General features: G+C 38.2%; 1 protein-coding gene across 4 annotated transcripts in view; it reads right to left on the bottom strand.

Annotated features, from left to right (window-relative positions):
• Window positions 1-25,538, bottom strand: part of LOC123515633 (la-related protein 1-like) — a 149,499-nt gene that overhangs the window by 30,182 nt on the left and 93,779 nt on the right. For all 4 annotated transcript variants that reach the window (XM_045274433.1, XM_045274435.1, XM_045274436.1 and 1 more), the window contains exon 8: window positions 2,061-2,104. In XM_045274433.1, coding sequence (XP_045130368.1) covers window positions 2,061-2,104 — 44 coding nt within the window. The remainder of the gene's footprint in view (window positions 1-2,060; window positions 2,105-25,538) is intronic.

Here is a 25,538-nt window from a genome sequence, read left to right as displayed (position 1 = left end):
TGTTGAACCTCGATAACTTGGACCCTGATGAGTCGGATTTCACGATAAGTTGACTCTGACCGACCCAAAGAACTAGAGTCCTAATTGAGCTGCCTGTCTTTTTTTTTTTTTTTTTTTCAAAAAAAAAAAAAAAAAAAAAAAAAAAAAAAATCACTTTCCTATATCTTGTTTTCTATTGACATTATTAAAAATCTAATTCCAACAAAAAATCACATTTTAGTTGTGGTTTAAAATGATACCAAACAGAAGACAGAGTTTATACCAATTCTGCAAAAATTTTTGAAGTGTAAAAATTTATTTTTTGAGATATTAGCTCCTAAATATTTTTTGAAATTTCGTCCCTGTTTTGTTATTTGTAATCATCTGATTGACATGAAATTTTCACACATGATTGTGTATACAATGGTGACTTCCTGGAGCATGATAGGATGATAATGCATCAGATCCCTGCTTCTCTAAAAAATATTATTCGCTCACATGTGAGGGTTCGGAAGGAGCCATAAGCAGCGCCACGGCAATTTGCTGTTTTATGACTGAACAGGACACTCTCTGAGTCATTGTTAAGTGTGTTGAAGTGAGATAATGATACTGTGAAGTAACTATTACTGTCTTGTTCAACTTTATACCTTTGTCTCAAAATAATCTTTTGTAATGATGTTATTGTGAGTTATATGATGTATAGTTGTGATCACGAAGGTAGTGAGAAAAAAAAAGTTTGAAAAGATCATAGCAGTCTTATGATATAGAGAGAGGATGAAGGGTGAGGCATGGGGTGAGGCGAGGGTCCCTGAGGGAGGGGAGGTGAGGGTTCAACATTCGTCTCTTGTTGTCTTCTCTTCTTGAAGTTTCTGATTCTAACTCATCAATTTATGTCTGTAAGGAGTTATTTCTGAAAAAGTAGAGCTGAATGATGCATGACCTCTCTTAATGCCTGGCCATGTATTGAGTCACTGAGTGAGAGAGACACAAAAAGTTGAAATTTATAAAAAGAGAAAAATATTCACAAAATATTTTTGTGTAGACACAAGGATTAAGTGATAATTAATTTTTTTACGGTGTGAGTCATACCATGACACAACTGCACAAGACATTTAAAAATGGCTTCCTTATGGGAAGTAAGTGTATTTAATTATCAAAAAATAAACTACACCATCTGGTAATTTATGGACTGCAGGTTTCGGAGAGACAATAATCCCAAAATAAATCCTGCACTGCCCTCTAAAGTCTAAGTTGAACTGCCCACTTATTTTTTTATTTATTTATTTATTTTTTTTTTTTTTTTTTTTTGTGAAGGGGGGAGGGGGGATTCGTACAAGTCAGATATTTGCGTTTTTCAGAGCAACCTTTCCCTTATTAATCCGAGTTAGCGCGGGTCAACAGTATGGACAGTGCAGTTAACGTTATAGCTAAAGTGATCCTGAGACAATCAAATTCAACTAAGAACAGCAAAATACATTCAATCACTAATGTGTATCATATTTAATTTTCAACTGCATAACTAATGGATCATGAAAAGAAAAAAGTTTTATATTAATTATTCATGATTTGAGTAGCAGACTATCACGATCAGAGCTGGCTAGGAGAGTGGATAACGTCACAGAAACAGCGTTTCAGAAGACTTACCAGTAGGGCTGTGAATTCAAGACTCTCGTGCGTCTACCTGTTTCTCGTTATTGTACCATGCTTACACTCCTAGATGCTAACAATTGAACTCCTACTCTTGAGATGCAAGCTCTTTATATTATTTAGGGAGTCAGAGGTAAGGATGATGACAGCCAAGAGATAGAGAAACTAAAAAAAAAAAAAAATAAAGAAATAAAGAAATAAAAAATAATAAATTTCCACTGAGAAAAGCAACTGAAAGTGTATGGAAATAACCAGGATGTGAAGACATGAGATTTGAAAGATAAATATCTGTTACCACTGTTGAAGACATTCAAAGCTTGTGTCCAAAGAGTAACACCACTTACAGGATAAGATCTAATATCAAGTTTTAAATTTCTAATGACTTAGATAAAAAGATATCTACTGTTACTATGACAAATCAAATACAAGTTTACCTCAGTCCAGTCACTCTCAGTCCTTGGTATAGTCTTCTTGTTATCTGAAATATAATATTTTTTAAGTTAGTAAAAAACTTCCAAATGTAATAAAATAACATAATTCTTGCTTAACATCAAGTAAATTAACAGCATTTTTTTTTTTTTTATGTTGTGGCCTATAGTGCCTGTAGGTTTACTTGAAGAATATGGGAAGTGCTGTTCAGCTTCCACCCATTAGTGGCACAGGCAATTTCATTTATAGTGATACCCATATTAGGGCCCATATCACCACCCAAGTGACATGTAGGTAACTTTAAACCTCTCGACAAATGGCAAAGCATCTATAGTCCTGCTCCTCCAACAATGTGGATTGGGTGCGGCTGTGTTGGGGAATTCCCGCTGTACAGTGGTGAAACATGTCTCATAGCCAGTGATGCAGCAGAGTTCTAATATTAGTAAAACTTTAGCAAATATGGTCAGCAAATATATATACGCATTTAACCTTAGTATTACAACGTATGAGAGAAGAATAAACTTATTATTGATAATATATTCATAAGCCTGGCAAGAAACGTGGCATACATATTTTACAGTGTTGCTAAACAAAAAATAATATACTTATAAAGAGGTTTCCTTGCAGTTTAGGATGGGTAAATAGTTCCATAGTTATAATTAGATTATATCGTGAAGGAAAGTACTTTAAAATAAGCTGACATAAGTAAGAAAAAAACTACATTCAAATCCTCACGGCAGCAACACCAATCATGCCCGCCATCCATACAGGTGATGGGAGGTCAGCTGCGGTGTCCTTGACCAGGAAGAAAGAGAGGGGAAGGAAGAGGGAGGGGTAAGAGAGAGGGAGGAAGAGGGAGAGGGGATAGCCAACGAGGGATTAAAGGTATGGCAGTGCTGTACTCCCGCTATTTCCCATGGGGGCCACACCAATCCACATTCTTAGACGAGCAGGACTATAGGTGGTACGTGGTGGGATTTGAACCTACACGTGGATGTCTGCCCGATCCCACACTCACCACCTTATCCACTATGCATGATCGCATATTTTATGAGACTCATCCTCCACCCCGGCGGCAGAGGAGAGCAGACGTGGAATAACTGATCTCCTGTAAACAAACCAGCAACCACCAAACTTACCTAGAAATGTGTTGTAAAGAGATATGGCTATATATTCCCTTTCAGAAGATATGAACAAGGAACTTCAAATAAAAATATAGATTTGTAAAATTAACCATATGGAGTAGTCTAAGTGACCTGATAGAAAGAGTGATCAACTTGAAAAGAGTCAACATGAATTGGAAGCAGAAAACAGTGCTGAAAACCCAGTCTGCCAAGCAAAAAGAAAAGATACAAGAAGGTAGAGAGTTAGTAAAGAAACAGAAAAATGAAATGATAGAAATAAAAGGTAAACATCTCCAATGGAAAAGGGAATGAAAGAAAAGTTAGTCTTAAAGAAATCATAGAAACACAATTGAAAGAAAAGGTAGACCTATCCCAAGAGATAGTGAAAGTAATCAAACAGAAGGAATTGATGGTCAGGAATACAGTACATATGAAGAAGAAATGTATAATTATCTTTGGCTTGAATGAAGAAAAAGAAAATCAAGGAGGGAAAAGGAACACAAAAAGGTAGCAGTGGATGTGGTAAGAAGTATTCAGAGAGAGAAGGTGAGGACTGGGTGAGTGAAGATGAGGAAATACACAGACTAGGAAAATATACAGAGGGAGGAAGACCACTGAAATTTAGAGCAAAAACAACAGCATCAGAGGTGATAACACATACATGGATACTGGACAAGATAGAACAATACAAGAAAATTTGGATGAAATGGGACATGAATAAGGAGAAGACTACTACTTTGTTAGTTTTTAACCAAAATGAGATCTTTGTTTTGTTGTAAAGAAGAAATTTGTCTATTTTTCTTGTAACTGAAATAAATATATTTAGTTTAAAACATTTTCAATTTTTTTCTCTCTAAATTACCGGGTTGTCAGACAACTTGTAAGTAAGTAATATTCACACTGAGATGGGGAAATTTTTTACAAGAAATTGTTCTACAATATTTACTCCTTCAAAAAACACAGAAGAAAGAGCTCAAAGCAAATGACTCAATAGAGAAGGGAAACAAAAGTAGAACATAAAATCTGCATAAATATTTGTTGCTCTAAATGCAATTTGCATAATTTACTCAGGCAGAAGATTAACTATATTTTATTATATAAAGGATTTATCTATAAGCTAGCCAAAGCAGTAGATCACATTCTTATGTTCTGCACTACAGTAAAATTGGCAACACACCCTTAAGTTTCTTGCATCTCGTCCCAGTGTGGTTCCCACCAGAAGCAACGTGGATGTGTTTAACGTCAAGTCCAGTTGAGCCATGTTAAATTGAATAAATCATTCTACTTAATTATATCTCCCTAAATATCATTGCATCAAATAAAAATTGCATAATTCAAACTCGTGTTACAGTAAAACTCAGCTCACGACCATAATTCGTTCCTAAATCCTGTTCGTCACCCGATTTGTTCGTCCCCTGAATCAATTTTTCCCATGAGAATGTATTGAAATACCATTAATCCATTCCAGACCCCCCAAAAAATCATACTTTGTCCATAAAACCCATTCAAAATAGACCTTTAATGTATGCATGACATGAATGAAATAATTAAAGAAAGCCTAAATTGTTTTACTTACCTAAACGCTATCAAAATGATCAGAAAATGAATAAAGGTTATTTACTTGAAAGACTGGACATGGATGACATGATGGAATGGAGGAGAGGAGGATGGGAAGGAAGACAGACAAGATCCGAGAAGACAGTCATGAGAGAGGACTTTGGATGTGCGCAGCGTGCCAGAGATACACAAAGCTGTGTAGCGTCACAAGTCAGTGCTGCTATGTGGGGACCCGTTAAAGTGAACATCGGCGTGGGAAACATGGAAAGATTGCCAGTCTTCGTCTCTGCTTTGGAAGACCCTTGTCTGCTGGGGATTGACTTCCTAACATGTGTGGGAGCAAGTTTGGACTTCCAAAAAGGGAAGTTAAAGGTACGTGGCCAGGAAGTTCCTTTGATCCTCGGAGGTGATGCTCAGTGTGAGAGGAGCGGGCAGTAGGGTGGTGTTCCTTGCCAGGCAAGCGAGGAAACAGCTGCGATGGATGTGCCACAATCTGCAGTACCTGGACATGGCCAGGATGATGTTGACAGCAACGCTGAGAGCCACCAGAGCAGCGAAGATAACGCCGAGGAAGCTACAGTAGAGCGCGCCGGTAACATCACCATGCCCAGGAAAAACAGGAGAAAATCGTGGTGGCACGAGATTATGTTATGTAATATTTTTGTATGTTCCTGTTTCTATTTTCTTTTGTGCTTATGTTTTGTTTGGTTGTTGTGTGATAGCCAGATTGGCTATCACACAAATGGTTCACCTGCCGCGAGCCGTTTAATCGTGTTCGTCCCCCGAAATATCGTTCGTCCCCTGGGTCGATATATTGACAAATTTTTTGGTCGTCTACCGAATTGTTCGTCCTTAGAGACGTTCGTCAAGCGAGGTTTTACTGTACTTGAGTTGACTATTTATCTACAAATATTTCATGTTTCTCTTGGACTGTCTTGTCTTGCATGGTTTCACTCCAATTATCCCTTAACGTAAGGTGATCGTTCGGGGAATCATAATTTTTCCGTGCTAAACGTTTGAATCTCTCCCCCTCACTATTGGTCCTGGGGCAAGTGGAGGTACTTGGCAAATTTTCTCGCTCGCCTCTTCAAGCCTTGAGACACATGTTCCCACACAATAGGTCATCTTTTCCCATTTCGAGGCAACATCTCGCAAGCCCCGTGACCCAGAGGGAGGAAACAGTACACCAAGTGATGTTATGTCAATGTTACTCGCTAGTAACATTGAGGATAGTGATGAAAATGAAGACACTGATTTTTTTATTGAGACAGAAGAAAGTGAAGACTCTAGTAGTGATTCTGACAGTGATCTGGGAGACAGAGACCAACCCTCACAGCGATGTTCATAAACCTCATGTATTCCCCTTGAGCAATATGCTGGTGTGTGTCACCCATGGTTGCCTCTGCAGGACTGTACTTGTTGGCTAAGTCATATGACTCCCATTGCTAATAAGAGTTGCCAGATTCCAATTATTATAGAAATTTACAATACAGTAATACTCCGCTTAACGAATGTTCGTCTAATGAATTTCCGGTTTAACGTACTATATAAAGTTAGACCAAAAAGTCCGCATAACGTATAACCACATCCGTTTTAGCGAATTTTCTGGGTTTGAATTTGCTGGGTGAGGGACCGAACGCAGCAGCTTCGCTGTGATTGTCTGGCTCCCCTCCTGTCTCTAGCGCTCCTGGAGCTGGATCCAAGATTCTTTAATAACCTCAGAGCAACCTCCTGCGGCGAAATGGCTTCCATGAACGCTTGGAGGGATGGTGACGAAATTGCTCTGAGGTTGCTGGGAACACCACCTCTGGAGGTGGTGTTACTGTCTTATATATGCATATATGTTCACAAAACAACATTTCTATTAGCTTTTTACAAACCTTGACCCAAGAAAGGATTGTTTTGTAATGCATAAAGTGAAATCTTACATGGAATACCAAAAAATAATGCAGAGATGATGAGATCGGCCACAGACGGCAGAGACTCTGGCGACCTAGCCACTTCTTCTTGTGACCTTTTTAGCTTGGCGTGTTTTCTTTCACCACGATATTAAATTTGTTTCCAATCCTCTATTGCCTGCTATAATGGATATCATATCTTAGTATTCATATACGCTCATGCCATGAGGATAACCTCAACTTCGTGGCACTGAGTGATAGTGAATTAATGAAATATTGCAGTATTTCATTACTAATTCACTATCACTGGAAACAAATTTAATATCGTGGTGAAAGACAACACGCCAAACTAAAAAGGTCACAAGAAGAAGAAGCGGCCAAGTTGCCAGAGACTCTACCGCCTCTGGCCAATCTCATCATCTCTGCTTTATTTTTTGGTATTCCATGTAAGATTTCACTTTATGTATTACAAAACAATCCTTTCTTGGGAGCAAGGCTTGTAAAAAGCTAATAGAAATATATATTTTGGTTTTTTTACCAATGTAGTATGTTGGGGACCAGCCCAGAACACATCCCCCCTATTTCCATTATTTCCTATGGGAAAATTACGTCCGCTTAACGAATTTCCGCTCTACGAACAGCTTTGACACCCCCTATCCTGTTCGTTTCGCGGAGTATTACTGTACTTGCAATATGTGGTTCCTTTTTCTTTTCCTGTTTTGCATATCATTTCATATATCCGAGTTTGCATTTTCAAGACATTAAAGTGCAAAAGTTCCTACTTTTACATTAAATTCAAATGCCTGAAGGAGAGAGAGAGAGAGAGAGAGAGAGAGAGAGAGAGAGAGAGAGAGAGAGAGAGAGAGAGAGAGAGAGAGAGAGAACACGCACTCATCGGAGCTTGGGGGGTATTTCTTAGTGGTGGATTCTGCCACAGGCACGGGGAGAATTTTTTTTTATATGCAATTACTTTGCTCTCAGAGGTCATGACATGTTGAAAACTATGTCGTTGCACTCAAAATAACAAAGAGAAATATGCTTTTATAAGGAAAAAAATCTTATAGCATTTTTGGCAGGTGTAATTTTTCCCCACTGCAGCAGATGGAACGTTAGTCAGCTCCACAGTTTTTAAGGATTAATGCTACCAAAGTAATTTCTTAATCCTTCAAAATTTGTCTTGGTGTGATTGAATCTTCCTTTTTTGTGTCCTCCTCACATTTCAAAATTTCTTGACTTTCTAACTTGACTTCTAGAACCACATGGTCACTTTTCCCATTGGGCTCTGATACTTCATAGTTGGACAAGACTCACTCTCTCTCTCTCTCTTTTTTATTTTTCCGCGAATATCAGATTAAGCACAAATAGTTCCCCTTCTTCTCTATACCTTACTTAGTCCTCCACCCACTGGTCCATTGTGCTCACCATTGCCAGTTGTAGCACTTCTTCCCCTCCTCATCCAACATAAATACTTCCACCTCTTTCCAATTAACATGTTTGCAGTTAGGTTTCAGATGAAAGAGAGATATGACAGGAATGGACAAGGAGACAGGTCACAGAGAGCTTAACTTGGGCCCTGTAATACACAAATAGGTAAATACAAATAGGTAAATACAAGTAATACTTTTTTGCCCTTTATCATCTCATTTTGCATTTCTTTGAGTACATCAAGCAGTGGTACATATGTTACTATGATCCTCCTCTTCCTTTTCCTCTCCCTCTCTGTGGTCCAAATTGTTATACTTAAAACCTCCACTAGTCTATCGCCACATTATACTTCCAAATATATATCCTCTTGAGCCATTATCAATACTCCTTCAACTGCTTTTCCCCTTCTGTCTCTCCTCCAAACATTATATCGCTGCTCTTTAAATTTACTTGTACGTCTCACTTTACTTAGTCTCTGCTATACATACTATATCTGGTCGTCTCTCCAATGTAAAGTCCCTCACTTCCAGCATTCCTGATACAAATCCGTCTATGTTTGTGTACATGACTCGTAGTATCTTTCTTACTCTTCCCCGAGGTATCATTTCCACAGCCTCATGTCTAGCGCTCCAGTAAAATTTCTTCTCGTTCTCTCTCCTCCTCTTTTTTTTTTTTTTTTCTTAGCTTTAATTCTCAGTTCTCTCTCTTTTTCCCTTTTTTCCTGGTCTATCTCTCTTTATCCAAATCTTGTCATATTCTGTATTCCTAGCCAGTTTTCCTGTTCTTGCTAGTATTTCTTCCACCCCTACTTGGGATCTCATATTAACTTTTAAAGGACCTTATTTTAAGTCCATTCACCATATTTTCCATGTCTATATACTTCTTCAATTTCTTTCTCTAGATCCTGTTTCTCATCCTGAACTGCTGAAATAATCTTTTTAACCATTTCTCTTCTCCTTTTTCCTAACAAACTTCAATGGGTTTTCTCTCTCTCTCTCTCTCTCTCTCTCTTTACATTATGGCCTATAACACTTGGTAGGCATACTTGAGTATATCTGGGAAGCGCTGTTCAGCTTCCGCCCATAGTGGGGCAGGCAATTTTATTTATAGTAGTACCCATATTAGGGCCCATATCACCACTCAAGCACATCTTTGGTGTAACCACCTAAAACCTTGGTATCATGATGACATACATGTAGGTAACTTTAAACCACTCGACAAATGGCATAGCTTCAAAGTGGTATGTGGTGGGATTTGGACCTATGTGTGGACGACTGCCTGACCCTATGCTCACCACCTTATCCACTACACTAGTGAGTACAAGCTCTTCCTTTTCCTTAATCACCTGTATCAGTGTCTTTCATTTTTTCTCATATTTGTTGTTTAACCATTCTGCAAATTCACTTTTTCATCCTCTGGTTCTTTTTTTCTGTGCCTCTTTCCTCTCTTCTATAACTTAGTTTCACTCATCACTCATTCTCCTGCACACAAAGTAGTGTTCACTTTTTCCTTTAGCTCATCCAACTCTACTTCATGTTCCTTGCACTTGTCCTTAACTTCTTCACTATAGGCAACAGAAAGCGGCTCCTGGCCCCATATCCGGGCTAGGTGGGGGTGGGGAGCTACCTGACTCAGAAGCGTCTCTCTCTCTCTCACCACTACAGAATTAATGATGATGGTAAGCAATTTTTCATAATAGGTACATACAATAAGAAATAAACCCACACAAATTTAATAGAAAAAAAGAAAATTGCAGTCTGCCTTCTCAAGTCCATTTCCTGAAGATGACCAATGAAAGAAAATGTTCATTTTTATGGTAAATTATTAATCTAGTAGTACCATAAGAAATAGAATAAATAAAATAATTACTTCCAGCATGGCGCATCAGTACTTATATAAGAGTCATACACCTTTGTAAGAATGATGAAAGTCAAGTATGTCATCATATCGTATACAGGTAACTCTTGATTTATGCGTGTTTAATTACGCGTTTTTGTTAATACGAGACCAAAAAGAAAAATATTATAATTAATTAAATTTGTGTGATTGGTTTGCTTATACACGATTTGGACCACATCCCGCATCCTCCCTATTATCTACAGTGGTACCTTGGAGTACAAACGCTTTTGAGTACGAACAAAAAAAATTGTTTCTTTTTTTTTGCACTGGAGGATGAACTTTCCTTTAGAGTGCAAACAATAACAAACCCGGTCAACAGATTGCGCGCAGCACTGCGCAATCAGCTGACTGCATGCTGGGGCACCACGCTGCCTCAGTGCCTCAGGAGTGTTGTTTGCAGTTGTTTAGTTGTTTGGTAGTGCTGCGCATAATAATATTAATTTTTTTTTAGTTAAGATCATTGCCTAGCGTAGCAGCACAAATGGTCACGAGACATACAGACAGACGTATGGAAGATTCTAGAAGATCTGAGGGGAAGAGAGAGTATCCAGCTCATGAATTAAAAGCCTTAACCCTTATAGCGTGTCAGGCACGATAGTGGCTCTTACGTTAGAGCCCGTTACGCATGATCAAGGCGCTTTTCAGAAGACTGTGTTATATCTTATATCTGGACTGTGTGCACTCCTTTATGCCGCACAGTTTGTTTATGCTTGAGGCTATCTGTCATATATCGAGGCCTGTCATTGGCCCATTGTTTTCAAGATGGTGGGCACTTAGCCAATCATGTATCAGCTTTCACAAGGATATGTTTGTGGAAATGTGAGGGCACCAAGTGTGAGGATGGTGAGAGCACTTATGTCAGTATGCTGTATTTTATCATTTTTTATGTATTTCTTGGTGAGATATAAGATATACATGTATTTCCATGGATAAGTAAGCAGTTCAGAAAAATATTATGATGCATGACAATATTGGAATCATTATTTTTATCTCATTATTGGTTTAGATAAGAGTGCGTAGTGCTGGCTTAATAGAGTTGTCTGAGGAGGATGTGTTGACACTTGTTTCTGACTGAAGAACTTAAATTTTCATATTACAATTTGCTTACTTCCCTGATTTATTTTCCATAATGAATGCAGTATATCAAAGAAAAACTTATTGGCTTATATAAGAGTGTGTGGTGCTGGCTTGATGGAGTCACATGAGGAGGATGTGGTGACGCTTGTTTCTGACCACAAGAAGTTGAATTTTCATTATATTACATTTTGCTTAATTTCCTGCTTTATTTTCCTATCTTCTATAATTACAGCATAATAGCACTAGTAGTATACCGTATTTTACGGTTTACAAGACACACTTTTTTCCTAAAAAATACCCTGAAAAATACTAGTGCGTCTTCCAAGATGAATGTTGTATTGTAAGGCAGCATCCAACCTCAAGTGAGCTTGGACACTTGACAGATAGCGACCTGGATTTGTATGTTGAGTCATTACATTATGATGTTAGCTTAAGTACCATTTAATTTAGCCTTTTATATTATGTAAACTCAGTACTTCGGTGTTACAAGTATTTCCAATACCATAATCCTTCCTGCAGCCTACTCAGCGTGTGGAGAAACGGGCGCCCTCGTCTCATTGCAACACACACATACATGCACACGAACGCACACACATCATGCCAGGTGCCTTTATACCTTTATTAATAGAACATCCAAGTGGCTTACTCATTCAAGCAAGAGTCAAAACTCCACTTGTGAATTGTATTCACATTGATAAAGCCTATGAAGCACGACTGCAAAATAAAATAAATACAAACTGCAGCACTGACGTGTTTGGTTTCGGCAATCGGACAAGTGATTCCGAAATGTAAACAACAGGTCCAAAACATGCCGTCGCCCGCCACTAAAACAAGAAGAGATGGACTGTTTCACTGTGTATATGTATTTACGTATGGTGTTTTTATTTACATAGTTTTAAATTTGTGGTGAGTGCTCCAGCAAATTTGTAATGAGTGGTGAAACAATAGTGTCTTGCAGACTCCTTGTTTCTGATGTTTTTGTATTCAGTGGTCGGGTATATGGTGAATGCGTTCTTGTATGAGAATGACTTTTTTTTTTCTTAGAAATTTCTTTCAAATATTAGGGTAAGTCTTCCAAGATGCAGCATCTTACAAACCGTTAAATACGGTATATAGTAATAGTATGCAAAAAGTATGAAATTAGGTGAAAAATAAAATTTTTTTGGTCTTGGGAGGTGGTTTGGAACACATTATAATTTCTTCCATACGAATACATGTTTTGATGCTTTGGAGTAAGAACGTTTTGGAGTAATAGCAAAATTTTGAACGGATTAAGTTTGTATTCCAAGGCACCACTGTATTGTTTCTTATGAGAATTACAAGTTTGTTTTACGTGAATTTTGAAATACGTGATTCCTCTTGGAATGCATCTATCGTGTAAATCGAGACAACCTACATTCTGAGAGATCTTGTAGAAAATCCAGGAAAAAAAGCAATATGCACGTCACAGGATGTCATGAGTGCCCCGATGATGCAAAATATGTGTCATCATGTTGACGGGGTTAAGGGCACTATTTTTTCCTTTTTACTTCTTCCATTCTGTTCTTTATATGTTTCTTCATTCTAACAATAATTTCTAGTTCTTCATATCTCTCTTTCAGTTCTCCATTTTCTGCAAAAAGTTGTTGATTTTGGTTCTCTAGTATCCTGGCAATCCTCTCCTTCTCCACTGCTATTATCTTTTGCATATTGGCTCATGTCTATTTGAATACTGAGAAATCTCTTGCAATACCCCACTCTCCTAGCTGCCGTAGTTCTTCATATGTTAAGTGTGTGTGTGTGTGTGTGTGTGTGTGTGTGTGTGTGTGTGTGTGTGTGTGTGTGTGTGTGTGTGTGTGTGTGTGTGTGTGTGTGTGTGTGTGTGTGTGTATTCACCTAGTTGTAATTTTACAGGGCCTGGGTATCATACTTGTGTGGCCCCGTCTCCATATCTACACACATCCAACTTTCCTTTAAAACTATGCACACTCCTTGCTGACACCACCTCCTCACTCAAACCATTCCACACCTCCACACATCTTTGTGGGAAACTATATTTTTCACATCCTTCAAGCATATTCCTTGGCTATCTTTTTACTATGCGATCTTGTAGTTCTACTTAAGTTTTCCTCTCTCAACATCATTTGCTCATTATCCACTTCATCCAGTCCATTCAACAGTTTATAAACCTGTATTAAATCTCCTCTTTCTCTTCTTTGTTCCAAGGTAGGCAAATTCATTTCTTTTAATCTCTCCTCATAGGTCATTTCTGCCAATTCCGGAACCATTTTTGTTGCCATTCTCTGCAATCTCTCCAACTTCCTTATATGCTTCTTTTTATAAGGGGACCAAACCACTCCAGCATATTCCAATCTTGGTCTAATTACCATACTAATTAATTTCTTCATCATATCTTTATCCATATAATGGAAGGCTAATCCAATATTTTTATCAAATTATACATTTCTCCAAACATCTTATCAATATGAGCCTCAAACTGCCCATGGTCTTGTATTATCACTCCCAAATCCTTTTCCTTTTCCACCTTTTTCAACACTACTTCTTCACCCATCTTATATGACCCTCTTGGCCATCTTCCACTCTTCCCATCTCCATCACATGACTTTTGCTCAGATTAAATTCCATTTGCCACCTCTTGCTCCACTCCCAAATCTTATCCAGGTCTGCCTGTAAAATTTCACAATCTTCTTCACTCTTCACACACCTACACAACTTCGCATCATCCGCAAACAAATTAATATAACTGTTTACTCCTCTGGCATGTCATTATATATACCAGGAAAAGTATTGGTGCCAGCACTGAGCCTTGTGGGACTCCACTCTCCACCACCAACCAGTCCGACTTTGCATCCCTTATTACCGTTCTCATCTCCCTCCATCTCAAGTAGTTTTCCATCCACTTTAACACTTTTCCTTTCAGTCCTCCATAAATCTCTACTTTCCATAACAGTCTCATGTGAGGTACCTTGTCAAAAGCTTTCTTTAAATCCAAATATACACAGTCCATCCATCCCTCTCTCTCTGTATTTTGTCAACCACTCTTGAATAAAAGCTCAGTAGATTTGTTACACATGACCTCCCTTTCCTGAAGCCAAATTGATGATCCGATAATAACTTATGATCCTCCAGGAACCGTATCCAATATTTCTTTATCACCCTCTCACAAATCTTACCGACCACACTTGTTAGAGACACAGGTCTATAGTTAAGAGGCTCTTCCTTACTGCCTCCCTTATAAATGGGCACCACTTCAGCTCTCTTCCACTCTACTGGTACTTCCCCTGTTTCTAATGAGCACCTTATAATATCATATAATGGATCAATCAATTCTTCTCTACACTCCTTCAATAATTTTCCTGAAACTTCATCTGGTCCCATCGCTTTATCATCTTTAAGTTCCTCCAACATTTTATATAACTCCTTTTTAGGTATCTTAATGTCCTCCATGTGCACATTTCCTTGTACATTCTGTGGCTTTACAAACATTGTTTCTTTAGTAAATACTTGCTGAAACCTATTATTTAGCAATTCCGCTATATTCTTAGGGTCATCTACTATCCCTTGCTCTCCTTTTAATCTTTCAATGGACTCTCTCTTTTTAAGTTTACCATTTATGAACCTGTAAAACAATTTTGGATGTTCCTTACTCTTGTCTACAATATCTTTTTCAAATTTTCTTTCTTCCTCCCTCCTTACCCTCACATACTCATTTCTTGCCACTCTATAATTCTCCTTATTTAGTATATTCCTGCTCTTTTTCCATCTTTTCCAAGCCACATCTCTTTTTCCTTAGCCTTAACACAAGTTGCATTAAACCAATCCTTTCTTCCTTCCTCTCTTGGTTTATACTTTGGTACAAATTTCATAACTCCTTCTTTATAATATTTCATAAAAATCTCATATTTCTTTTGCACTTCTCTGATTTGTAACATCTCCTCCCAATCTAATTTTCTGAAATAATTTTTCAAACTTTCTGTGTCCATCTTTCTATAATTCAATCTACCACTCCTGTATGTCTCGTCCTTCCTTCGCTGTGTTGTTGCTATCTGCATTTCCATAACCACATGATCACTCTTTCCCAAAGGACACTTGTATTGTATATCTCCACATAGGTACACTTCTCTTGTTAACACCAAATCCAGTCTAGCCGGTTCATCATCTCCTCTATATCTAGTATTTTCCTTCACCCTCTGTTCCATCATATTTTCCATCATTAGATTAAGAAATCTCTCTCCCATGCTTCTTCTCCAACACCACTTACTAGATTTTCCCAATCCACCTCCTTACAATTAAAATCTCCTACTAGTATCACCTTTCTTTTTCCAGATAATACACTTTCCAAACTCTGTAAAGTATCCTTGATCATATTGTCGTATTCCTTAATGTCCAAGAATTTGTTTTAGGAGGTACATAGGTCACCATGATTATTAATTCTTTTCCATCACTTTTTATCCTTATGCTTATCACTTCTGCGTTGTTCTTCCCATACCAAACCTTATCCACATTTATTTATTTCTTCGTCATAATCATAACTCCTCCTCCACCTTTACTCTCCCTATCCTTTCTCCATATATTATATTTATTATCCAAATTTATCTTTGTTTTTTCATGCAATTTTGTCTCAGTCAAACACACGATATCAGGCTTCTCCACTATCATATAGTCTTGCAATTCCAATCTACTTGACAGTATCCCATCTATATTAGTATACATTACGGTCCATCCACTGCTCCCTCTAGGGGTTCCTCCGTATTCCTTCTTTCCACATACCACTTTCTGACTCTCTCTCCTATAACTCTCCAAAAAAACTTTTCTCTTTCCTCCTCAGACTGCTCACCATTTTTCCTTCTTGCCTCTTCCACCAATTCCTTATATCTTCTCTCTTCCTCATTTCTATTCTTTCTCACAAACACCTCTTTACAACCTTCTATCTCTCTTAACTTTGATGTTCTATATAGGACACCCTCCGCAGATTGTTGTGACTTCAGTACTACTTTAATCGGTCTGTTCACTCCCTCCTTATACGGACCCAGTCTATGGATCTCTTCCACTTCTTCTTGTAGGTCTTTTTTTTCATCATCATTTAGATTTTTGAACAGATCTCTTACCGTTTTCAATTCTTCCTTAATTCTCTTCGGCTTATATGTTATATTTTGTTCTTTCATCCCAAATATTAACACACTCTTCTTCTTTTCTGCTATTTCCTTATCAATGTTTCCTTATTCTTCATTACATTAACCAGTTCCTTGGACCTTTCTTTTTTGTCTTCCTTCAACTGATCTTTAATTATTTCTTGTAATCCAACCATCTCTGCTTCCCTCAACTCAGTCCATTGTGTTTTCTTCAGTTTCCATTCCCTTTCAAGCCTTTCATTCTGTTCACTAATCATTTCCTTAAAGTCATCTTTCTCCTTTACTACTCTCTCCATTTTCTCCTCCAACCGTCTCTTGTATTTTTCAACCTCCACCTTCAAATGCGCATTCTCATCCACCAATCGTTTTTCATTTTCCTCCAGTCTCTTAACTTAAGAAAAATTGGATAAGTGTAGATATGTAGATGTGTGTGTGTGTGTGTGTGTGTGTGTGTGTGTGTGTGTGTGTGTGTGTGTGTGTGTGTGTGTGTGTGTGTGTGTGTGTGTGTGTGTATTTACCTAGTTGTATTTACCTAGTTGTAGTTTTACAGGGCCTGGGCTTTATGCTCGTGTGGTCCCGTCTCCATATCTACACTTATCCAATTTTTCTTTAAAACTATGCACACTCTTTGTTGACACCACTTCCTCACTCACTGTGTGTGTGTGTGTGTGTGTGTGTGTGTGTGTGTGTGTGTGTGTGTGTGTGTGTGTGTGTGTTAGTGTTTATTTACTTAGTTTGTATTGTACGGGGTTTGAACAGGGCTCATAGTGTCCAGTCTCCATGTCTCCATTTATCCAATTTTTCTTTTAAGTTATGCACATTATGTGCTATAACAACTTCACTCATTCCATTCCACTTTTCCACCGTTATACAGTATGTGGAAAACTGTACTTTTCAATATCCTTCACACACTGCCTCATCCTAATCTCCTTTGCATGTCCTCTTGTTGTTCTAGCTTCTTCTGTCACCAGCACCAGTTCTTCCTTGTCTATCTTTTCAATGCCATTTACTATTTTATACATTGTTATTAGGTCTCCTCATTCCCTTCTATCTTGTAAGGTTGGCATTCCCATTTCCTTCAGCCTGTCTTCATATGTTAGGTCCTTTAGTTACAACACCGTCTTTGTAGTTATCTTCTGAATCTATTCAAGTTGTCTTTATTTTTTTTAGAGCTTGGTAACCACACCACTGCTGCATGCATTATGCTTGTGAAAATTTTTTTCATCATATCTTTGTCCATGAATTGAAATGCCACTTTTATATTAGCCAACGTTTTACATGCTAATCAAAATACCTTACTTATGTGTTTTTTGATGTTCAGATTTTCCTGTATAATCACTCCAGATCTTTTTCCTCTTTAGTCTTCATTATTTGTTCCCTTCCCATCAGACAGTTCCATACCGGTCTTCTCTTACTCATTCCTAGTTCCATTACGTGACATTTCTTGACTGAACTCCAATTTCCACTTCTTACTCCACTCGTAGATTTTGTTTATATCTTGCTGGAACAGCAAACAATCCTCTTGGGTTTTGATTACTCTTAGCAGCTTTGCATAATCAGCAAACAAATTAGTATAACTGTTTACCTCACTGTGAATGTCGTTTACATATATACAGTAATACTCCACTTAACGAACAGGATAGGGGGTGTCAAAGCTGTTCGTAGAGCGGAAATTCGTTAAGTGGACGTAATTTTCCCATTGGAAATAGGGGGGATGCATTCTGGACTGGTCCCCAACATACCACATGGGTGAATTACATATATATATATATATATATATATATATATATATATATATATATATATATATATATACACACACACACACACAGTAAGGTCTCGGTTTACGTCAGAGTTACGTTCCTGAAACATGATGTAAGTTGATTTTGTACGTAACTCGAGTTTCCGTACATTTCAAAGCATATTATCGAGTTTCCAACCAATCATTGTTTATGGTCATTCAGGTAAGTAAAAGGTTATATTGTTATATTATTTACAACTATGTAGGAATATGAAACACAAGCTTGTTTTTGTTGTTGATTAGGGCGAACGAAGGACTGCAGGTTGCCAAGAGGGGTGGACGCCTGAGGCCGCCAGGAGGGTGGGCAGGTCGAATGTTGTGACGCCCAGGGCAGACAGCTGGGAGAGTAGTGCAGTGCAGTGGGAGTGGAAGCGTGGGCAGCGGAGCAGGAAATGCAATAGGAAAGGGCAATAGGGATCAGCAGACAGGCGCAGACGGAGCAGGTGAGCTGCGAGTGTCGTGTGGCCCAGGCGAAGGCTCCGGAGTTGTTATTGTTGTGATGGAAGCACGAGCCCTCAAGGCCGTCAACCTCCCCGTTGTCATGGTAACGGGCTTCCCATTTTCTTTTTCACTCCCTCAAACACAGCTGCTGCCTCTCTTCTCATGTCTTTTAATTATGTCCTCTTTCTCTTGTAGTATAATGGTTTTCCTTTTCTTAGCATCACTGCTGTCACTAAGGAGTTCTCTCTTTGGTGCCTTTGAGCAAGATACTAAGAACTTGAGTCAGTAAACGCAGAAGTAGGATAACACTTGCCAGGGGCGACAGTGTGGTGGAACTGAGGCAGGGTGTTATTGTATTCAAGCGTGAGGCGGGCGGTGTGGGAAGTAACCACTAGTGACGCCTGGCGGCCAACAATAACAATAAATCCCGCGCTTTACGATTTATAAATTTTCAATTTTTTAATCTAAAATTGCCTTATAGTGGACTGACGTAACTATGAGTTTGATGCAACTCGAGACCGACGTAACTCGGGACTTTACTCAGTGTGTGTGTGTGTGTGTGTGTGTGTGTGTGTGTGTGTGTGTGTGTGTGTGTGTGTGTGTGTGTATATATATATATATATATATATATATATATATATATATATATATATATATATATATATATATATATATATATTTATTTTTACAAGCCTTGCCAAGCCTTGAGAAAGGATTGTTTTGTAATGCATAAAGTGAAATCTTATATGAACTACCTGCAGCAGAGATGAGATCGGCCACAGACGACGGAGACTCCGGCAACTTGGCCGCTTCTTCTTCTTCTCGTCACCTTTTTTAGCTTGGCATGTTGTCTTTCACCACGATCTTAAATTTGTTTTCCCTCCTCTATTGCCTGCTATAATGGATATCATATCTTAGTATTCATATACTCTCATGCCATGAGGATAACCTGGACTCCGTGGCAGTGAGTGATAGTGAATTAGTAATGAAATACCGCGGTATTTCATTAGTAATTCACTATCACTCAGTGCCACGGAGTCAAGGTTATCCTCATGGCATGAGCGTATATGAATACTAAGATATGATATCTATTACAGCAGGCAATAGAGGAGTGAAAGACAACACACCATGCTAAAAAGGTCACAAGAAGATGAAGAAGCGCCCAAGTCGCCAGAGTCTCTGCCGTCTGTGGCCGATCTCATCATCTCTTCTTTATTTTTTGGTATTCCATGTAAGATTTCACTTTATGCATTACAAAACAATCCTTTCTTGGGTGCAAGGTTTGTAAAAAGCTAGTAGAAACGTTGTTTTGTGAACATATATGCACATATAAGACAGTAACACCACCTCCAGAGATAGTGTTCCCAGCAACCTCAGAGCAACTTCATCACCGTCCCTCCAAGCATTCATGTAAGCCATTTCCCAGCAGGAGGTTGCTCTGAGGTTGTTAAAGGATCTTGGATCCAGCTCCAGGAGCGCTAGAGACAGGTGGGGAGCCAGACAATCACAGCGAAGCTGCTGCATTCGGTCCCTCACCTGGCAAATTCAAACCCAGAAAATTTGCTAAAACGGATGTGGTTGTACGTTATGCGGACTTTTTCATCTAACTTTTTATAGTACGTTAAACCGGAAATTCGTTAGACGAACGTTCGTTAAGCGGAGTATTACTGTATATGGAACATAATGGCGATTAACACTGACACTTGTGGCACTCCATTGTGCCCTTGTGGTATCTCTGATCATAGTTCTCATCTCCTTGTTCTTCAAATAATTCTTTATCCAATCTAACAAATTTCCTTGCAGTCCTCCTATGCTCTCTAGTTTCCAAAGTAGCCTGCCATGAGGGACTTTATCAAAAACCCTTTTTATGTCAAAGCATACTGTGTCCACCCACCCATCTCTGCTTTATAGTCCTTCTATTACTCTTGAATAGAAACTAAATAAGTTTGACACACATGACCGTCCTGTCCTGAACCAAAATTGTCTGTTTGATATAACTTGTTCTTCTTCCAGATATTCAACCCATTTCTCTTTGATAACTATTTCACATAATTTCCCCATAACACTTATACGTGAAACTGGTCTGTAATTTAATGGCTCAGTTGCCTTTCCTCCTTTAAATATCGGTATTACATTGGCTCTCTTACATTCTAGAGATACTCTCCCTTCCTTTAATGAACTTGTAATCATTTCTCAAACTAGATCTAACAGCTGGTCTTTACATTCTTTTAGCACCCAGCCTGTTACACCATCTGGCCCCATTGCTTTTCTGACATCCAAATTATCTAATAATTTTCTAATAATCTCTTTGTGCACTATGATTTCCTGCAGTCCTCGGCAATGCAATGTCCTATATGGTTCTGCAAAATACTCTTCTTCAGTGAACACAATTTTGAAGCTCTCATTCATTATTTCACTCATTTCCTTTGTTGTTTGGTATGTCTTCCCTCCTTTAACCCGTAAAGTCCGACAGGCCTTAAATAGGGCTGCATTGCACACTTCCGACAGTCCTTAAATGGGGCAGCTACTTTGAGCGCTAATAAAAAACCGCGCTAGCATTGGTAGCGCTGCTATATTTGGTCATGATGTAGGCCTATGGTAGTACTGTCAGCTTCCAGGAAGCACACCGCTCTAGCCAGTTTTTTTTTTTTTTTTTTAAAGGGGGGTGAAGAGAGGAGGTAGCTAGCTGAAGAGAAAGTGGGTGGGAAGAGAAGGGGTGAAGGAAAGTAAGAGAGAGATAGATGGTGGGCTTGACCACCTTGCTAATTTTAGGCTCTAGCCAGCTAGTCTCCCGCAAATTTCTGTTAGGTGCATGAGCGTCGTGTCGCGGTGATAATTATTTACGTATTTACGTATTTACTTATTTAAGGAACTATTATTTACAACTATGGCTACTGGTGCTAAGAGGAAGCTAAAGTTTAGTGATAAAAGTGATAGACAAGGCGGGACAAGACGGAAAGTGCACAGGTTGGAGGTACTCGTAGATCCCGACCCCGCTATTGTGACAACATCGTCACCCACGCTTGATAAAACATACGTAACTATAATCAGCCAATATGAGTGAAAACACGAAAAACATGTGAAAACACATAAAAACATGAGCAGTGCCTTATATTATGTAAGAATACACATAAAAGCACCTCCCCCGAGTTGCCGCTACCACAATCTTCTCCAATTATCGGTTATTATTCTGAGACAACCATAGTGAGTAGAGCAATAAAAACTTGTAGGATGATGCATTGTCATGTCTACTAACAGCAGATTTTTTTCCAGAGTAATTTATAAGAGTTGATTTTTTTATGATAATTGCGGTAATGAGAGGGTGCGAATTTTGCGGCCATCGGTCTTAGCGGGTTAATTATTGTTCTATTGTTTCCTTATTCTTTATCTTATCATTTATAAATTTGCAGAAAAATTTGGACTCATCTTTGCTTTTTCACACCACATCTATCTCAAAGTTTCTTTCTTCCTCTCTCCTTACTCTAATATACAGGCAACCCCCGCTTAACGAAGGTTCACACAATGAAATTTCGCTACAATGAAGATTTCATTTTACTACCATCTGCATGTTTAACGAACACCAAACTCGCTTTAACAAAGTTTTATCCAGATAATTTTTTGCAAGCCGACAGGCTTTTGAATACACCAGCGCCTCTCATGGGCAACACGCGCACCACTCACTGTCCCTAGTTCAAAACTAACAGCGTCAGCACCAGCTCATCTTCCCTCGCTTAATTTACCACCAACACGCCCTGCAATGTCACCTAGCGTTGCTAAGAAGACCAGGAAGTCTCTTACTCTCGAAGTGAAGCTGGATATTATTCACAGACACAAGGCGAGAAAACTAATAGCATTGCTCACCACCATCTTGACTCTATCTACTGTCTCTACTATTTTCAAGTCAGCAGACTCTATTAAGAAGGCTGATGAGACCGTATCTTCCTTGCAAGCTAAAAGAACCATTTGAACTCGTGACTACAATGGATAAAATGAAAAGCCTTGTGGAAATGTGGTACATAAGTTTTGTATGTGATACAATGATGCGCCCTTTGTTTACATTCCACAGTTGCTGGTTGGTGTCTTTTCCGTTTCACTCTCCCTCCCTTCATAAATTTAAGATCATCAACATTATAAAGTTACGTACATACATACATTAGTGTACATTATAATGACAAATTAAACTGCCTAAATGTTTAACTTCATAATTTTTACTTTCATTAAACCTTTCACTGTACTATGATGCACTCTTGCTTTGTTTACTTTCAATGGAAGTTAAAGTCAGGGGTTAAACTTGTTATAATTGGTTCGTTTAATGAAGTTTCACTTAATGAAGGGGTTTTTTTAGGAACATAACCCCTTCATTAAGCAGGGGTTGCCTGTATTAATTTCTCGCTTCCTTATACTGCTGTCTGTTATTGTAATTTCTCTGCTTTATGAATTTCTTCCAAGACTTATCTTTTGAATTTTTAGCTTCTGTATATCTGGCATTGTACCAAATGTGTATACTTTTCTTAACTCTATAGATAGGTACAGTAAGTCCTCGTTATACAGTACATGTGTGTTCCTGAAAACCTTATTGCAAATCAAAATTACCGTATACAGAACCCACTATAACATGTAATAATAGGGGATGTGTTCCAGCATGTTGAAAGTCACCCCTACAAACATGAAAATACATGAAAATAGTCATATAAAAAAACGTAAAGTATTGCGCAATAGAAATAAATAGAAAATGTTTTAATTTACCTTTCACTCGCCATGTATTCTATCAGATGATGTCCCTCCCAAGGCTAAGGGACAGTAGGGATTTCAGCCCTTACTCAAAATATCCACAAAAAAACACACTGTAAGGATTTCACTTGTGTTCAGTGGGAAAGGTGGGAAGAGACTGATTGTTGTGGTGGCCACGTGGCATGGTGGCGCTACAGTATGGTGTAAACAAAACCCGAGTGGATACCGTATCTGTGAATTTTTCTTACCGTAAATAGAATCGAGGGTAGTAATTACCAAACACCGTAACTGTGAATTTACCGGATACCGAAGTACCATATAATGAGGACTTACTGTACATATTTCTTTACTCCTTTGCTATATTTCTATAGGAATATTTTATTTCTCTTGTAGTGTCCTTCTGTTTATAATGTTCCTCCATTCAAAATCAGCAAAAAATTTTCTCAATTTTTCAAAATCTGCTCTTGCATTTTTTTTTTTTTTTTTTTTTTTTTTTTTGTGGTCATCTCTGTATCTTATCCCATCCTTCTCCTGGATTTCCAACTCTAATGTCACATGATCACTTCTTCCCATTGGATTAAGGTATTGTATGCTGGGAGGGGGCTCTGGTTTCTTTGTGAATATTAGGTCAAGCAATGATGGTTCTTCTTCCCCTCTGTACCTTGTTGACTCTTCCACCCACTGGTCCATTGTTTCTGTGACCTAATGATATATTAATAGAATTTTTTAAGGTGCGTTTATTTACCTAGTTGTGGTTTACAGAAGGAGAGTGAATTCATGGTGCTCCATCTCTATATCAAATTTCTCCTTAAAAGTATGCACAGTCCCAGCCATTACAATTACAACCTTCTCATCAACTTCATTCCAATTGTTCCCAACTCTATGAGAGAAACTATACTTCTTGACATCTCCTTTACAAAAAACATTTTTTTTTTTACTTTAAACCATGTCCTCTTGTATTGCGTGTGTCCAATAATAAAAAGTCTTCTTTATCCACATCCTCCATACCATTAACCATTCTATAAACATGTATCAAATCTCCTCTTTTCCTTCTCTCTTCCAATGTAGTAATGTCCAATTTCCTCAATCTTTCTCCATAGGTTAAAGTACTTAAATTTGGAATCATCTTTGTAATTGCTCTCTGCACTCTCTCCAACTTCATAATATTTTCTTTTTATGAGGAGACCACACGACCGCCGCATATTCCAATTTCGGTTGTATCAATATCCTTTTAATCATCCTCTCATCAAGGTAAGAAAAGGCCATCCTCACCCTCTTTAATAAATTCATCATATCATTAACAATACTATTTATATGTTTGTCTGGAGTCAAGTGATCTGTAACAGTCACTCCCATATCCATTTCCTCCTTTGATATCTCCAATTTGACACCATTCATATTACAGTCGTATTGTATTCTCTTTTCATTCTTACCAAACTTCATTACCTTACACTTATTCAAGTTAAACTCCATTTGCCATGTTCTACTCCAATTACTAATCTGATCTAAATCACTTTGCAGCACTGAACAATCATTCACATTATTGACCTTCCTCATGAGTTTTGCATCATCAGCAAACAGGTTTATATAACTTTCAACTTCTTCACTGAAGTCATTAATGTAGATAATAAACATTGGTGGTCCCAACAAACCCTGTGGGACACCACTAGTTACCTTAAGCCATGATGAACACTGGTCATGTATTACTGTTCTCATTTCTCTGTTATTAAGATAATCCTTCATCCACTCAAGTAATCTTCCACCAATGCCTCCATACTCCATTATCTGCCATAACAATCTTCGATGTGGTACCTTATCAAATGCTTTTTTCAAGTCAAGATATACCGTGTCCACCCATCCATCTCTTTCTGGAATGACGTCAATCACTCAAGTAAAATGATAGCAAATTTGTGGACATGACCTACCTTTTCTAAAACCAAACTGACAGTTTGTTATTATATTTTGTCTCTCCAAGTGCTCCATTCATCTCTCTTTAACCACTCTCTCATACAACTTTCCCACCACACTGGTCAATGACATTGGTCTATAGTTTAAAGGATTTTCTTTACCACCTCCTTTAAATATCGGTGTGATATTTAAAGGTATTGTTTAAGAATCTGGTCAAGAGCATCTCAGTGCAATTCCCCCCAGAGGTAGTGTGGGTGTGCATGACGTCGAGTCAAGTTACCCCACGTTAAATAGAATAAATCGTGTTATTTAATCATATCTCCTTAAATATCGTTCCGTTAAATTGAAATCACGTTAGTCAAGCTCGCGTTAATCAAGAGTTGACTGTACTATCTACTGCATCCAGTTTCAACTACAACTATGTGCTTACCCTCATCACTTGCTGCACTGATACCCTAGATTTACATTAACACCTCAGGTACACAACTAT

Source organism: Portunus trituberculatus, chromosome 39 (genome assembly GCF_017591435.1).
Source record: "Portunus trituberculatus isolate SZX2019 chromosome 39, ASM1759143v1, whole genome shotgun sequence".
Classification (NCBI taxonomy): domain Eukaryota; kingdom Metazoa; phylum Arthropoda; class Malacostraca; order Decapoda; family Portunidae; genus Portunus; species Portunus trituberculatus.
Note: the sequence above shows the minus strand (reverse complement) of the source record. Positions and strands in the feature narration are given on the sequence as shown.